At 58.1% G+C, this 17,464-nt stretch overlaps 2 protein-coding genes across 2 annotated transcripts; both read left to right on the top strand.

The window, feature by feature from the left end:
• Positions 1 to 3,741: 3,741 nt before the first annotated feature.
• Positions 3,742 to 6,435, top strand: SLS55_006454 (uncharacterized protein; the record flags this gene model as incomplete). Its single annotated transcript, XM_066777883.1, has 2 exons — positions 3,742 to 3,749; positions 3,834 to 6,435. 2 exons carry the CDS (start codon positions 3,742 to 3,744, stop codon positions 6,433 to 6,435), a joined length of 2,610 nt encoding a protein of 869 aa, XP_066631978.1.
• Positions 6,436 to 10,580: 4,145 nt separating this feature from the next.
• SLS55_006453 (uncharacterized protein) lies at positions 10,581 to 14,096 on the top strand (the record flags this gene model as incomplete). The annotated part of the gene is made up of 3 exons (XM_066777882.1): positions 10,581 to 10,623; positions 11,044 to 11,614; positions 12,314 to 14,096. The coding sequence occupies 3 exons, from the start codon at positions 10,581 to 10,583 to the stop codon at positions 14,094 to 14,096; spliced, it is 2,397 nt and encodes a 798-aa protein (XP_066631977.1).
• Between the last annotated feature and the right edge of the window lie 3,368 nt (positions 14,097 to 17,464).

Here is a 17,464-nt window from a genome sequence, read left to right as displayed (position 1 = left end):
GGCCACGTCAGCTTTCGGACGTTACTGTGTCCGGAATGAAAGGAGATCCCGTATTTAGTTCGGCCTGTCCATAGACTCTATACCCTGAGTCTTGCTTGGCCCATTTTACTCCCGGCTGCAAGCCTGTCAGGGAAAGAAGTAAATCGGGAAACATCCAGTATCTTCAAGGAATGATGCGAACCATCCATCTCGAATATGCGTTGCCGCACCACTTTTGCCTTTTTCCCAATTGCATCACCATCTTGCAATCGTGTCCCGGCTTTTGTGGTCCCTTCGATTCTCGGGCCTCTATTGTTACTGCAGCAAGGATCCCAAGCCAAACACTGGCAGAAAGCACAAAGAACAGCCAAGTACGTGTGCTCACTTTTCATCTTTCTTCTTTTTTTTTTTAGCCCTCCTACCTCATTGCTGCACCGACTCTTAACAGGTTTCTCGACTCCGGTGGAAAAGACTTTCCTCTTAAACACTCATATTCATGCCACCAACACGGACAAATCTATGACCAATATGTCGCTGATGCGATCCGGTGCTGGAGAGAGTGTAGAAAGCTCATGTGATTGGAATCTCTCCAGCTTGCGCCAAGTGGTCAGAGGCCGAAATCTACTTAACGCTGAGAAATCCGGGACGATCATTCAATCTGCGTTCTTTCCAGCAGCCGAGTCGGCGAGTTCTCTCCGTACATGGTATTGTACTTACGCTTCACTTTGCGGATGGTGTCTTGCTCAAAAAGCACGTTACTAATTCAAGTGGCAACGAGAGTGCATCAAATCTAAATTATCCTGCGCAACTGTGTCTGAAGGAGATGCAGTCCGTGATCAGTAGTTCCCTTCGCGCTCCTGCAGAACACTGAGGGCCTTAGCCACTTTCTATTGCATCATTATGTTGGCTAGGCGGAGCAGCGCCAATTAAGGTAGATGATGCTTAACTAGTCTGGTCAGGATCTCAGCATCGTGTCCCTTGTCAATGCTCTTGGACCTCACACCGGCAAGTTTGTCCTATCCTTTGCTTTTCTGCTGAAGGTCACGGAGGGCCTGATTGGTGGGAGAGTGTTAAAAAAAAAAAGGCACTAGAGTACTGAGTATTTGTAGGATACGGCTTCCCAAAGAAAAACCTCTTGAACGATGAGACCATAATGTCACCGCTTCCGTGAGGGTACATCCTTTTAACCCACAGTAACATCCTCCATCACGCTGATACTTCGGACCTTCGCTCACTTCAGCGATTGCCGCCGACATCATTATCAAGAGCTATCAGATCAGCTCTCACGGGCGGGCCCTGGGGGCGACGTCGCCTTTGGGTCTTTACAAGCCCCTTATTCTGCTTCTTCGACAGTCTCTAGTGCTCCTTGCGGGTCATGGGAGAATAGAAAAAACTTGGAACTTACTTTGACGCTCTTATTTCGCAGCATACTTACAGTGTTCTCACAAGGCTATAAAACTGAGATTGAATCCGAGGAGGAAGGGCACCTTGAAGCCAGATCAGGGCTAGAAGCGCCAGGATCATTGCGTGCTTAAGTCCTACCACGCACCGGGATCTCCTCTGCGCTCGCTCATGAGCAGAGATCAAGAACGCCATTTACGATGGTGGCTGGTGGTTAGACATGGTCGCGTGATATGTTCAAGGGGGAGTCGAGGCCACGTTGCCAGACTTCGTGGTCGCTATGGCGGGGGATTACTGTAAGCCGGGAAGAGTCAGTGTCTACACGCTGAGCGGCTTGGAGGATCGAGCTGCCAGGGGCCTGTCATGATCGAATCTCCACACATCGGCAAAAATTGAGACTGAAAGAGTCCGGATCAGAGGAAGCCCCAAGTCCCTCAACGGGTTAAGGTACCCGGCCGGCCATTCCCGTCTGGAGCGCAAGACGATCCGCCGATCAAACGTCGTCGGCAATCGACACGATCTGAAGACCCTCGAACTAGATGAGAATTTGTGTTCAAGCGAGGGGAACAAGAGTGCCGATAGGGCATAGATTGAGCCGAAAGTCCGAAGGCTAGAGTATGGACGGAGAGACGGCGTCGTTCGGCCCGCACAGTGCTACGAAGCTCGCCGGCGAGCGAAGCCGACGGCAATACCCGCCTCGTGGAGAGAAAACGGGTCGGGTCAGCTCGGAGCTCTTTTCAGGCCACCTTAACAACACATGGATACCGCAGCTCGAGATGTTGGCTACAGGGCTGTTGCTGGTGGCTGATTTCGTGCTGTTCCTATAATTTTACAAGGAGGAACAGGCCTGCCAAGGATAAGGTTGTGATCATGAAAGCTGAGGTGGATCTGAGGTTGGGTCTGGTGTGTGTGTGCATAGCGTGGAAAAAGGGTTGAGGGCGGAGATGAGTTTTAGCCAGAGGCGCAGTGGGAAATGCCGTGGCCGTGTGGACAGCCGGTGGCGGCGGCAACACGTGGATCCATGAGGCTAAGAATAAGGCCGACGAGGCTTGGGCGGTGAAATGAGTCCCAAAATTGAATCCGGGGACCACACGGTGTGGAGAGAGGGTTGTGGCTGGAGGAGTGGTAATGGTGTTGATGAAGCCAGGATCTAAGGTTGGAGTTGCTGAGGGGTGGACGGCCAAGCAGGAACAAGACGGGGGCTCTCCCCGCGTTTTTCGGCCTAAAATTCTGGAGGCGCTCTGACGTGCGTAGCGTCGCGCGAGCCCGGACCCTGGAAGTAGCGCCGCAATAGTCTCCACCCTGCAAATAACCACCTCAACCCAAGAAGCATAGTTGAGCGGGTTTGACAACTCACTGCCGGCTCTCACGCGCAGCGATACTGGCCTGTGTTATAGACGTACACGACGCAGAAGCTGTTAGCGCGCACAGCAGGCCTGGCTGGGGTTGGATCGCTTAGGGCCGCAGCAAATAACAGCCGCGCTAACTAGCAGCCTGGCCCGCGCACCCCAGCTTCGCCCACTCCGCATCCAGCTCGCTCCGCTGCAACTCCCTCCACTGGCCGTCCGCTGCCTCAGCCTGCACAATCCCATGCGCTCCTAGGCGATTCCTCACTACGCGCCCATCGCGATCGACTGATGCCGGTGCCGGTTACCTTTGCGCGCCTCCAGCCGTTCGCCCTTGATGCCGTCCTGCACCCGCCCGTGGACCGCCTGCAAAAGGCCAGGCGGCAGCGAGTCCCGTCCGGCCAGCAGGCCCGGCGGCAGTGGCACAGCAGCGCACCGCGGCAGACGGGCTGCAATTTGGCACATCCGCCCAAGTCGAGCACACCACCTGGGCGCGCCGTAGCCCGATTAGGCAAGACCCAACTCTAGGCTCATTATTGTTTGAGCTGCTCCATGCGCTCGCATGACCTCGATTTCCCCAATCTAGGTGCGCCTTGCCTACTATGGCCCACTTCCAACAGGCCTTTGCTTCGTCCCAAATGCGCATCTGGCGTAGTCACTGCGCCCCTGCTGCCACTCTTCACACCGATGTTACAGCCGGCGAGTAAAAATGCCGCCCTTCGCTCTCCTGTATATCCGCCTCGCAGCCATAGGAAATCCTATCTGTAGCCGGCTTCTTCTCTCCAACAAATGTCTCTCTAGCCTTGTCTCCCCACACTCGTTTGTTCCTGCGGCCTGGCTGTTGCGCCTCTTGCACTCGCTGTCCGTTCACGTCAGAAAAACGAACTAGCCGGCCCACCTCTCATCACCAGACCATCATGACCGCTGCAGCGCTCCCAAAGGTTCGTAAAAAACGTATATCAGTCTTGTGCGCTACGTACCTTCGACCTCGCTCCCATCCTCCTCGCTTTGCATGATGCCTGCGTTTTTTCGAACCGCATTGGACTCTCTTTCTTCGGCACGTGCTGACTGTGAACACACCATCCAGCGCTTCTCTTCCATCCCTAGCAAATTCTCCGCAGATGGAAACAAGCGTTCGTCCACCGTCAAGCCGGCCAACAACCCTTACTCTTTCAACAGCTACGCCTTCAAGCCTGCACCGCAGCCGACCTCACCGCATGTGCCCGTCGATGCGGCCGAATTGACCCGACGCCTGGAGCGCTACCTCGCTTCGCTGGAACCAGGATCCGATGCCGCAGCGCCGCCTGCACAACCTACCGCCATCTCGAAGCAGGCGTCGTCAGCGGGTGCCGCACGTCACCCTGTTACTTACAGCCAGCAGCAGAGCAGCAACGGAGCCAACCCACCCTTCCTGAAGCTACGCACAGAATCTGCCACGACCTCGGCTCATTCTCTTGCTAGTCCTAACTCGGGAGCTGCCGCAAGCCTCTCGAAAAAGTCTTCCACCACAGCGCTTAACGGCGGCGCCGTGTTGTTGGCCTCGCGTACCGTGACCGAACCGCTGCCTCACGCCTCGGCGCCTCGGTCTAATGAGGACCGGGCAACGCTGGAAGCGCTGCGGCAAGAGGCCAGGAGAGCAGCGAGGAGATCGCTCGCGCTGCACGCGGGAAAAGGCCTCAATGCACCCGTCGCGGCCGGCGAGCTCTCGAAGCGCTTGAATGCGCTGAACGGCGGAGTCGACCCTGCAGTGAGTGCTGCTGTGCAGGCTCGGAGGCCACCATTGCCCGGCCGGACCAACAGCGGTGGCGATGTGAGACGCTCTTCGTCCGCCCGCGCCAACGAGAAGCGCATCCGCACTCCCGGGGTGGACCTCCGCAAGTCGTCTTCGATGCGCATCGCGGAGGCTCGGATCGCGGCGCTGGAATATGAGCGCGAGAAGACGCGGGTCAAGGAAGCGCACGGGAACCGGAGGAGCATGAGGCGCTCCATGCCTGTCGGCGCAGATGCAGACCAGCTGTGGCGCATCTATGTGTCGACGCAGCGGGGGACGAACACACAGGCCATGGCTCAGGAGCGGCATCAGTCGTTGCGGAAGACCGCTAGCGCAAGAAAAGCGGGCACTGTCGGCACGTTGGATATCGACTTGGCTGGAAGGAATGGAGGTAAAGCGCTGCTGAAAAGCAGGAGCACCGGATGCGTTGAGGGCACTGACGGTGCTCTCACAAGTGGCGAATTGGTTAAGGCTGGCGAGTACATGGTTGGGAGACGTCCGGACTGGAGCCAGAGGGACGAGATGGAAAAGTTGCCGCTCCATCATCCGCTTCACTTGCATATTCACGGCTTCGGCAGAAAAGGGAGTCTCGCCACGGAAACACAGACCGAGGATGAAAAAGGTGTCACTTCGGATGTAGAGAGCAAGAGGAGGAGCAAAACTCCGGAGACGAAGACGAGGTACAGGAGAAGCGTCTGCGTCGCCGATGTCGCAAACCAGAAGGCATTGGCATCATCATCAACATCACGAAGCGGCCCACCACAACTGCCGGCACTGTTACACATCCCCAGCCCGCGCAGTTCGGAAGACATTATCACCCTTCAACAAGCGTCTTCCTCATCCTCACCATTCTCACCCGCCACCGCTTCACCCCCTAGCATTACTCTCTCTCCTGTAGACTCCTCCAACGCCATCCCCATGCACCCCGGCTTCGGAACTACCACTACCCACACCACCGTCAACCGGACCAAAAGTATGGGGACCAGCTCACCACCCAAGCTTCCAGCCCTCCGCCACTCCTCGTCCTTCGAGGCACGGATCCCACAACACTTGTTCCACTCGTCGCCCACGGACAACCAGCACCACCACCAATCGCCCCTCCTCGGCAAAGCACCAGGTAGGTCCGCACCGATGGCGCCGCTGCCGGAAGTCTCGGCTCTGCCCGCGCCCGACCGTTTCTCGAAGAAGCGGCCGTCCATGCCTCCGAGGAACAAGACCTCGTCAAGCTACAGCCTCGCGGCGGCGACGGCCACCGCCGCCGCCGCTGCCGCCTCCAGCAACAAAGCTCGCGGGCAGGCGACCGCTACGTCGCCCGTTTCGGCGGCGGCACCATCTTCGGTGCCGTGGCCGGGCCCTTCTTCGCAGGGGAGAGGCGGACGGACGGTGCTGGCGGGAGGAGGTGCTGGCGGCGGTGGGAGGCAGGCTCAGCACCAGAACCCACGGGTCGCGATGAGGGGAGGGAGGAGCCAGAGCGCGATGGAGATAAGGGTGAAACAGGCCAGCAACAACAACCACACCAACGGCGGCGGCAACGGCAAACCGGCGTTAAGCAGGAGGAAGAGCGTGGCGTTTGCGTCCACCACCATCTCGTACCCCGCCCCTGCCTCTTATGCGGGGGTGTCGGATGCCGATGCCGCCGCCGACGGGGAACGGCGGTCAGCAGGTGCTACTGCTGCGTCTCCCCGGGGCATCCAGCGCTCCTCGACCCTGCCGATTAAGAGCAGGGATATCGGGGACGAGAAGGAAAAGGAGAGGGAGGGCGAGGGCCAGCTCGCCGCCGCCGCCGCGAAGACGCCGACTCGACTGGTCTTTTGGCGGAGGGACAGCGGCAAGGTCGTCGTCGACGAGGGGTTGATGAGCGGAGGGGAAGAGCAGCAGCACCACATGAGCGGCATGAAGAGCCCAAGCCGGCTGGCGTTTTGGAAAAAAGGGAAATAAGGGGTTGGACAGACCGGGGGTGGTTGGTGAAGGAAGCAGGTCTGGGCGGTGGCCTCGGTGAGAGAGGCGTACATCTCTTTTCCTTTTGTCATTCTTGCTTGCTCTCCAAGGGGACGATGATATGATCGTGCACCTCCATGTCGTTGTTTCTCTTTCTTTTTGGAGGGGTTTTTTTTTTTTTTTACACGTGGCCAACGCGCCATGGTTTTGTCTCGGTGCGCACCACCATTTTCTTATATACCATCATCGACTTTTGCGATTGACCAGCGCACGGCAGATTAGAAAGGGATTTGACCCTACCGATATTTTCTTACAAAAAGTTGGTGCCCTACTTATGCAGTTAAACTATGTATTGTTGATCTTGTATGGTTTGAAAGATGCACAGCAACATCCCAATACTTACTCCCAACCACCCGTGCAGGAAGAACGCCATTCTCATCACAACATTGGAAACGTGACATCACAACCTTACTCCTGTCGTCCCTTTTCCCTTTCCCTTCCCTTTCTCCTTGCAGGGCCACGGGCGTGCGTCACATGGCTCCGTTGTTCTCGCTTATGCTTGTCGATTGCCGCACCATAAGATCTTCGTGATATTCCTGCCCGTTCAAGCCGGTGCGGAAATAGTGAGGCGTTTACATACAAGGAAGGATTGGTCGCGATGCCGCAGCAAAGTGGCTGTGCGGTTGCTTCGTGCGCAACTCCACCCAAATTTTTCTGTTCTCTTTTCCTTATCGCGCTCGCTCGTTCGCTCGCTCAATCCCGTCGCAATAATTAGAGGTGCAGAAGCATGACGATGGTTGGGATGGAAGGGGCCGGGCCGCGCCACGCGGCCGGCTCCGGCAAATGCACGTCATTTTTCCATCCTTTCTCCCCTTTGCACGTGGTGTGGAGTGGAGCTTTAATGGGGACCACTTTAGCAGGAGCAAGTAGGAGTGCTACTCTCGGCCGCAGGGCTACTACCGACGGGGTTCACATGACCTAGCACACCGCAGGGCTGACGGTGGCGCGTGAGTGCTTGTTGTAACGAACGTGAGACGAGGGCGGGACTGATGGCAAGCGCTGGGGCGCTTTGGGAGGGGAGGGGCCGCCGTGGGTTTCGTCTCTTGTCGCCGGAGTTTTCTCCCGTCTGATGCGTGTGTGTTGCAAATCGTCTGCGTCGTCGTGTGTTTGGTTCTCGTACTCGCTCGCTCCGCGGATGGAGGGACCGAGCCGAGTACGATGCGCCCTGTAATTGCAATACAAGCTATATGGGTGGAGACATGCGTTAAGACAAGGTGGGGAACGTGTGCGATGCCGAGGTGAAGAATTAAGAGAAGAAGGGACAAGGGTATAAAGGCATGTGATTCAATTCCATTGCGATAAAGGGAGGGCGGGAAAATCTCTGACCGGTCCTCCGCCGCGGTGATGAGTACTAAACGGGGGAATTTGGAACGAGCGATCTGACTATTGACCCTTTGCCCCGGGTTTCCAGAGGGAGCGTGTGGAGGTCTGCTGGGTGGAGTGGGGGATCCACAATAGATTGCTTTGAGACGAAGACTTATTTTTGCGTATAGTTTGGCGATAAGTGCGGATGATAACATGGGGATTTTCTGAGACACACGCGCGCTATGCGGTTCTTCCTCCTTTGCGCCATACTTCGCTTAGACGGAAGGGGAGAGAGCGTGCGTGATTCGTTGGCTTAGCTGATGAAGGGTGGAGCGAGCTTTTTTCAACACGGCGATCCCTTTCATTCCTTTTCCTTACTGTGTTGGCAATGCACATGGGTGGAAGGGAGTCAGAAGCAAGGGGTGGTGTTGATGCTGATTAGTGATGGGCGATTTGCAGTCCACGGGGCTGCGCGCGCAATGATGGTGAAAGTGGAGGTGTGTCCGGTGAGGTTGACTGTTTTGCGTCCCTATTTCTCTTGTTCTCTCATGCATCTGGCAAAGCTGTGCTGGATCCTGCCATGTTTGCGATTCAACGGGGCAGCGGGTGTCGGTGCGGGTCTCGAGACCATCATGCACCTTATGCGCCACCAGCGCGCGTGTTCTCTGCCGGTTTCAAGAAGCGCAGACGTCCGGACGCCGTGGGCTGATTCTGGCGCTTTGCGTTGACAGGCAGCGGATCGCTTTTGGCAAGGAAGCGTACGCAGGATGGGGGACTCAGCAGGAGTCAGCCAGCGCGTTGAGAGTCAGCGGCCGTAGTGGAGACGTGCAGCTGAAGTAGCTGACGACCTATTCATGTGGGGCCGCCCCCTGTCAGTCCAGCCTGTCGCTCATCCGTGCAACCGTCCAGCGACAGAGTGCTCTTCTTGTTGGCTAAAGCACGGGCATCGGTGGCGACAACGGACGAAGAGGTCGGGCGTTTGCTGGTTGATGTCCATGTGGTCACGTCTTATACCAGCGTCCAAGCATGGAACGCCGGGGTGCACGCAAGCGTGCCCGTCGTGGTTAAGCTTAATTGACGTCTAGAAATGGCGGCACGGCACATGGATGATGATTATCACAGTTGTTGCTTTTGCCGCATGAGGGGAAGGGGTGTCCGCGAGTCGGGGCCGCAGGTTGCCCGCGACGACGGGCAGTGGACGACACGGGGGTCTTGGCCTATAGATAGTTCATCGCAGCCACTGCTGCCGCCGGAGAAGCCAGCGGTGGTGCTCAAAAGAGGCAGGTACAAGAATTCCGCACTGCTTCAGAGCCCGGCACGGGTTGATCAATCGTACGACAGATCTGCGCCTTGGCTGGCATTATTGAGATCGGCTTTTCTGTCTAGCTGACGGGAGGCCAGTGCGAGCGGAGAGCGGAGAGCGGGGCGTTTGGAGGGATGGGAGGGTGAGGGCTGGTGGTGGAAATTGCTGACGTCGATTGCCTTGGACATCCACGCACTCGTCATTCCAGATCGCGATGACACAGCGGGCGTCGTTCGCGACGGCATGCCGGCTGCTAGCGCATCTCCCCGGCTGCGAGATGGCGCGACGGGGAATTGATTTTGGGGTGAGGTCTGGATAGAGGGCGGAGGCTGGCTCTAAGGCTGCCCGCGGCATCCAATGGGAACCCGCTCTGGCATTCCGCCGCAGCCGTCAGCGTGAGGTCACGGCGCGTGAAGCTTCCCTATCCCCTGAGCGGGAGCGCAATGGCAGCCATCAACGCCATCACAGCAGCGGCGGGCTGCCCCGTGCTCTGCGGACGGCTGCAGCACTGTGGGCCGTTGCGTGTGTCGCGCAGGCGCAGGCGCAGGCGCAGGCTGCAGCGGCGCCCTCGCAGCAATCTCAGACACGCGGACTCACGGACCTCTGGCGTGGAGAGCGGTGATCTGCTGCGATCAGAGTCTCTTGACGCCGGAACGGCCGCCACACCTTCCCCGGGCGAGTAGGAAGCGTTCCAGCGCCTGCCGTGAGCTTGCTGGGTCTGGCCCGCTCAGCTGCAGCGCGAAGAGCTGCCCGCCGGCGCGCCGGCCGTCTTTAGTCCTCAGCTCCCGTCCCCTCTTTGCGCGCCCTCGCGGCTGCGGCTCCGCGCGCTGAGAACTGCCATTGCGGGCGCTGGGCCGGGCGTTGGGACGACACGTGCGCTTGCGTCCGTATCGCGCGCTTGCGAGGTGAGTGATGCTCAGCTCGCTGCTCCGCTGCACCCCTGCCCGGCCGTTAGAGACGTGGATCGGTGGGAAATGTGGGCTGCGAGCTCGCAGCGAACGCGAGCGCACGCGCAGCCGCGTCTCGGATGGCCGAAATAGCGGGCGGTGACGGGACGCAGGCCGGCGTTTGGCGGGCGTGCGGTGCTGGTGCTGGGCGCCCGCGGGCTGCGTTTAGCTGCTGGGTAGGGCTGGCGAGCGCATGACCGGGCTGGTGAGATGAAGTCAATCTACTGCACGATGCGAGCAGCGGGCGTCTGCAAACAGAGCAGTGCGCAGGGTCTGTCTGCGTTCAAGGATGCTGGGGCGCTACCGCGCTCACAGCGCACGCGCATCACATAGCCTCCATCGATAATCGACATCGCTGTATCGCCGCCCTCCCTCTGCATCATCCTGCATCCTGCCTGCACGCAGCGGCAGTCCCGCAAGCCATCCCGGCGCCTCTCGCGTGAGCCCACCAACGTGCATGCTGCTTGCTGCGCGCCCGCAACCCCTGCCCTCGACTCGCCGCCGGTGCCCGGGGAGCTTTCCCAAACGGAATGACGCTGGCGCAGCGACAAGGGGGGGTGGACGGTCAGAACGGTCATCGGCGCCCGTCGATAGAAGTGCCCTCCGACCGCGCACCAGGACCAGGCCACACGTCCGCGTCCCGCGCCTCTTCAACCTCCGCTGCCCACCGCGACCAGCTAGTATCGCCGTCATCTTCTCACGCCCGCTCGAACGCCCTGCTCCCGCCGCTGCGCCTTGCAGACTCGCCGCCGCCCGCGCCTTCCAAGGATCCGCTCCTGCAGCTGCAACCCCAGAGCCGCTCGCTCGCGCCGCCCGCTACGACCCTGGCGCCCTCCGCCGCGCCTCAACACCAAGGGCGCACCCAGAGCGTCTCCACCGCCAGCCCGCCCAAACCGCAGCGCCCGGCGCTCGGCAGCAGGGCCAATTCCGCGCCCCACGTTCCCAAGCCGTCGCCGTATCACCCGCATGGCGGCGCAAAGAATGGTCACATAGCCCGCGCGCGGCACCCCGACGCCAGCGACAGCAGCGACGACGACGACGGCGACGCCATCAGCCGCGATCCCTTCTTCCTGCGCTACCAGAGCGTTATCCAGCGCCTCGCCGAACAGGTCCCCGGCGACCCCGACGACCCCCTCCGCAAATCCCCAGAGCAGCAGAAAAATCACAACGCCCCGATGGATGCGCAGGCACGTACCCTCCCCGCCCCGGTGCGCTCTGCCCCTGCCCCCGCTGACCGTCGAGCCTTGCAGGCCGTGGAGGACATCAACATTGGCGTCATTGGCGACTCGGCCGTGGGCAAGACGCGCTTCATCGACCGCGCCTTCGACCTGCGCACCCGCTCGCACGCGCGCACCGCCACGCGTAAGATGTCCATTGACGGCACCGTGTACACGGTGCGCCTGGTCGAGGTTCCCTTCGAGGAGCTGGACATCGAGCACGACGACCGCATCTGCTGGCCGGAAAAAATCGACGACATGCCCGCGCCACGGATCGACGGCGCGCTGATGCTATACGACGTTATGAATCAGGAGAGCCTGGCACAGGTGCCGGGCATGCTAAGTCAGTATATCCCGCGTCCCCATTTCCGGCTGCGCCGCGAGCCGGCAGCTCGGAGCAGGATCGGTGCCCGCGGGCCTGGAATCTGCACGCCGATCGCAGCCCAACCGTCTTGTCGGGCGTCATGGCTAACGCGTTCTTGCTTCTGCGCAGATGTCGTTCACAAAGCGGCGTTGCCGTGCGTGCTGGTCGGGTGCAAGTGCGACAACCACCCGGCCCATCGCCAGGTGGATCCGGCTGTGGTGGAGCAGCGCGCGAAGACGCTGGTCGGCGACTTGCCCGCGTTTCAGAGCTCAGACGGCTCGCCCGAAAGCCAGCGAATTTGTCTCTCTGTCATGTTGCGGGCTATTCTTGCGTCTCGACAGGGTGAGTGCATCTACACGAACGCCTGCCCCTCTACGCCCCTGGTCCCTGCCCGCCGCGCCGCCAGCCATGGATGCGGCGCGTGCACGCTCGGTCCGTTGGCGCAGTCCCCCATATAACATTACGCACGCAGCTGTCGTTTCATTGCTGCGACATGTTTCACGCTTGCCGTCTTCCACCCATATTTCCATTCTTCCGCGCCGCTCTGCCAGCTAGCGTACCGTGGTCTCTCATCTGACGTCGTTCCCTCTTAAGATACCCCCGCCAGCAAGCTCGCCGCCGCACAACGCCGCCGCGCCACCTCCAATTCATCTGCCCTACAGCCTGCCTCTCCACGCCCCAGCTGGAAGTACCGGCATGAGCGTGCGAGCTCAGAATTCTCCGGTTCGCGTCTGAAAATCCTCTCGGACAACGATGCAGAAGCTCGCGCCAAGAACCGCGCTCCCACCAACTCCTTCCTTGATCTCGAAGAGTCCCCCGGCTACGAGTCGTACGGTTCCGACGGCGCCGACTCGTCGGACTACGAGCCCAGCATTATCTCCGTCATGCCCTCTGATGAAAATGGCTACACGTTTGAGCAGCTCGTCGACCGCCTGGTCTCCCAGCCGCTGTCCAAGCAGGACACCAAATTCGTCTCCATCTTCCTTGCCCTCTACCGAAAGTTCGCCGCCCCAAGCCAATTGCTCGAGGCCCTCATTAAACGCTTCGATGCACTCGAGCACGACAGTAGCCCACAAATGGTCCGCACCATAGCGCAGCTGCGCCACCTGTCGATCATGGAGCAGTGGCTCAGCTCATACCCGGGTGACTTTGCACACCCCATGACAAAACGCATGGTGTTCCTCTTCGTAAACCGGCTGGCCAGCAATCGCATTTTTGGGGTTGCTTCCAAGGAGATCTTGGCTGATCTCGAGGCTGTCGTGGAAGACGATGATACAGACTGGGCTTGCAGTGACAAGCACCGCGAGAACGCACTCTACAGCCACTCCATCTTGAACGAATCAATGGAGGACGACCTGCCAAAGAGCGCAACGGAGCTTACCATCAGCATCACGCGCGGTTCCACAAACACCTCGGATACGGCGACGACCACAGGCTACCCCGAACGCTCCGTCAGCACCTCCACCACCGCCACTAGCTCCTCTCAAACAATGATGAACGCCATTGAGCAAGCGCGACAGCAGGCCAAGCTGCTCGTCCCTATCCCTCGCGTCACTCTCACCAAGACACAATGGCACCTGTTGATGGGCGAGTCGGAGGAGAACATTGCACGAGAGCTGACTCGCATAGACTGGATCATGTTCCAATCCATCAGGCCCCGCGACCTAGTGCGACATGTGAGCTTGAACGCGACGGACAAGAAGAAGTGCAAGAGTCTGGAGAACGTGGACCGGATGATCGAGCACTTCAACCATCTGGCCTACTGGGTCACCAATTTCATCCTGCTGAGAGACAAGCCAAAGCATCGCGCTTTGATGCTCGAGAAGTTCATGAAGGTTGCGCGCAAACTGCGGGAACTGAACAACTACAACTCCCTCGGCGCTATTCTCGCGGGTTTGAACGGAACAGCGATCCACCGCCTTTCAGCAACACGCGATCTCCTCTTGCCTGCCACGGCCAAGGACTTTATGAAGCTCGAGATCCTCATGGGAACGCAAAAGAGTCACTTTGCGTACCGTCTTGCGTGGGAGAACAGCTCCGGCGAGCGGATCCCGTACCTTCCCCTTCACCGCCGCGACCTGGTCTCTGCCGCAGAGGGTAACTCCACTTTTGTCAACGACCCACAAAGACGCGCATCCAACGCCGGTCTGCTCGGCGGGAGCACAAGCCCCCGTCAAACAGCGAATGCGGAGGCTCTTAGCGCACTGACCGGTAACGCCGGTAACGCGGCCGCGCTGCAGGCCGCTCTCAACAGATCGAGCGCCCAGGAGAAAGAGGCGCCTCCGAGTGGCGTCGAGGGCAAAGAAAGAATCAACTGGAAGAAGTTCGCAATCATGGGCGAAGTGATTGTTGGCATGCAACGAGCTCAGGGCTTCCCCTATCCGAACATCGCCCGCCACGACGATGTGAAGAGTATGGTGCTGGATGTGAGAATCTGCAAGGATGATGACGTAAGTGTCGGATAATTGCGGTGGGTTTCGTTTGCTGACACGCGACTATAGGAACTATACGACCGTTCCACCAGCCTTGAGGCTGTCGGTGCCGCTGGCGAGCCCCGAAGAAGGTTTGCCAACTGGTTTCGTCAATAAACCCCAGCGCCGGGGGGCTCCACTTCCAAGGACACAGCTCAAAACGCAGTCCTCGCCGTTCTTCGGAGCAATCGGGCAGCTTGATCTGGAAAAGGCAGAACGCGAGGAACGCATGCGAAAACGCAACGAGAGGAGGCAAAAGTCTCTATCGTCGGTTCCGAAACGCGCGATTCCCCAACAGAGCAGGCTTGCAGCCAGTATACTCTATTGAGCGAGGAGAGATCAGACTACGTCGAGGGACTGTGGAGATGGACCAAAAGAGTGGAAACCAATATTTCTTTATCACTACCAGGAGGGGGGAAGCGCGGCATTTGCTGCACTCGGTCTACCGTATACGGGCGTTTTGTCACAAGCCATTGGATACCCACGGGCTGGAAAAGAAAGAAGGCATCATAATCATCGCATTTTGGCATGCCACACACCACTACATGTACCGCCGCATACCTTCATACCATCTATTGGTCTCCTTTGTCGTTTATTGCATGGCATGGCATGGAGGGTCTCAAATTTTCGTCATTTCTTCTCCTTCATCCGAGCGGGGGTCGGTTGACGATCGGCCGGGCTGCAGGGGGGAGGTGGGTCGTCTGTTGACCATTGAGTGATGAGCATCCGAGTGTTTCCTCGTCATTCCGCGGGTGGTTGTCTGTTTTTCCGCTGCGTCACATCATCTGAGCGTTGACATTTTTTTGTTCTTGGTTCGTTGTGCCCCTTTTCTTCTGAGCGTTGATATTACTTTTTGTCACGGTCATACCAATACTGGAGCAAGGGAAAGATCTCGGGCAGAGATTGGGTTTGGGTCTCATGTGTCTGTCTCCGTTCTTGTCTCATCTATACCTGGGATTTACTTCCATGTTTTTTCTGTTCCTTCTTTCCTTTCAATATCGAAGACAAAAAAAATACCCCTACCCGTGTCTTATGGGTTATCTTTTTCCTCGCATTTCTCATCTATACATCTCCCTTTTGGCTGGTCATAGCGTTTGGGAGGGTAGGCGGGGTATCACTGGGTCTTTTTCTGTGTGTAATTATTTACACGTATCTAGTTGGGGTGGGAAATCAGGCGTGGACGGAAGAGCGTCGGGAAGTTGGGACCGAAGACTGTTATTTTTCCAAGTCGATGAAGAATGCTCGAAGCCGCAAGTCTACAATTGCGGAAACACGTGGTACATAGGTTCGGAGAAGAAGGGCAAAAAAAAGAGAAAAGACTGCATGATTTTACGTATATCCCATTCCCAATGCCACCGACGTGAGGGCGTGCGAATGTTGTCGTCATAAAGTTCTTCTGGTTGCGTTCTACTCGCATTCCCTCAGGAGGTATAGGGCGTCAGTGGCGCAGAACGTTGACGTTTGCGGGCGTGGCGGGGGGCGCAATGGCTGGCAAGCCATATTCGTCGCCCCTCCCTCCCTCCCTCCCCTTTTTTTCCCTTCCTTTCTCCACACTCCTTTCTCTTTTGTTTTCCTGAAGGAGCAACGAATGGGATCGACGGATTGAGGGGAGAGGGGGAGGGGGGAAGAGTCACACGCAAAGGATAGTTGTGCGTGTGACTCGGTCGAAGAAAACGTTTCCCGGGCTAGCGCTGGGCTAGAACGTTGGGAAAGAAGGAGAAGACGGGACGAAAGATTTTAAGCTTCTTCGATGATCCTTCCACAATCCTTCGGTGCATGGCGCCGTCTCTTCCTCGCGGCGCGCTGATAGGGCGGAGGGGGAGGGGCGTTCGACGGCGCGACTGCCGATGGGATTTCGGGGTGGTTGCGAGTGTGGAACGCTAACGAAAAGGAAAGTGGGGGCAACGGGAGAAGAATCGATGGAAGGAGGGGGAATAACGGGGGACGGATGGAAGGCCACGAAGGATCGGGATGGGGAAAAACCGGAAACTTGGGATGATGATGGGATGGAAGGACCGAAGAAGGGCGCGCGGAAGGAATGATGGAATGGTTCATGGAAGGCGTAGCGAAGACGGGCCGCAAAAACCACACGTACTTTTCCTTGGTTCACTTGGTAGCGCCACATACCCAAAGCGAACGGCACGGCGACGGTCAGAGAGGGGGAAACGGTTTGAATATCGAGATTGGGGAGCGCTCTGCGGACGTATGGGGAACCTGCGATGGGCTGATCGGGGCCGGCCTGGTTTGCAGCTGGTTGAGGGTTGGGCTAGGGACTTTTTCGGTGGTCGGGCTTCTGGAGGCTTTGTGGGAGGGGACTACTGCTGATGTAAATGTGCTTGCAGGTTAAGGGGTTCTACGACTGCTGGACTGTCTTGCTTGTGCGTGCCTGTGCTTCGGGCTGGGAATGATTGCAGCGTTGGGCAGCGTGCTGCCGCTAGCTGAGAAGGACGTCATCTACAGGCTCTGATACACCCTAGTAGCTTGTTCGTGGAGGGCGAAGTCCAGGCCGCTGCAACACAGTTTGGCATACACAATGTACCGTGAACACTCCTCGTTTTTCAAGGAATGTCTGTAAAATGCAAAAGCGAGGCTATGCCACCAATAAAAAACTATGGGCGTTTATGCTTAATGAGAGTAGATTGGCGTTACTGATAGTAGCTCCAAGCTACACCTCTAATTTCATTGTAGGGTATTGCTGGCATATTCCTCGCTCTGAACCATGCTGCATCGGTGCCGGAAATACTTGAATGCTCTTGATGCCCGGTACCTGGGCTCTGCATTCGTTGCCAGTAATCTCGCTGCCCGAAGGAGGGCGCTCAGTGACATGCCCAACCAAAACGGCTGTTCCCTGCCAACATGTGGGCACCTTTCTTTTTCCGTCCTACTCTCGCGTATCTCATGCCCTCACACGTCGGAAAAGCACAAATGCCTCATCCCTGGGACACGGCTCTACGTCTATCTTTGGCTCTGAAGGGGATGGTCGTTGTGCACTGCGCGCGGAGCAATTCCCCTCTCGCTACCCGACTCCTTGGCCCTGGCGCAGCTTTTTCTCCTGATATTCGCGCCATCCTGGGCGAGGGGAACGAAATGACTTGGGCGGATGCAACTTCATGCCCTGCGACGCCCTGCCGGTCAGTAGGATCTTGCACCCAGGACTTTCCACTGCTTAGGGCACTGTTCTTGCGTTTGAGTGCCTCTTTGCCTACTACGTACAGGTCCGTTCGTATGTTTGTCCGTGCTCTCCGACTGAGGCCGACGGCAGCATGACCCACGATCCGTGCATTGCTCGTCAATGGCGGATGAGGGATGTCCACATCGGATCAGGGTCGTGGGTTGCTGCACGCCATTCGTGTGCGGGAGAT

This window comes from Diplodia seriata (genome assembly GCF_021436955.1).
Source record: "Diplodia seriata strain FDS-637 chromosome Unknown scaffold_6, whole genome shotgun sequence".
NCBI classification, from domain to species: domain Eukaryota; kingdom Fungi; phylum Ascomycota; class Dothideomycetes; order Botryosphaeriales; family Botryosphaeriaceae; genus Diplodia; species Diplodia seriata.
This window is presented reverse-complemented; position numbering and strand designations above follow the sequence as displayed.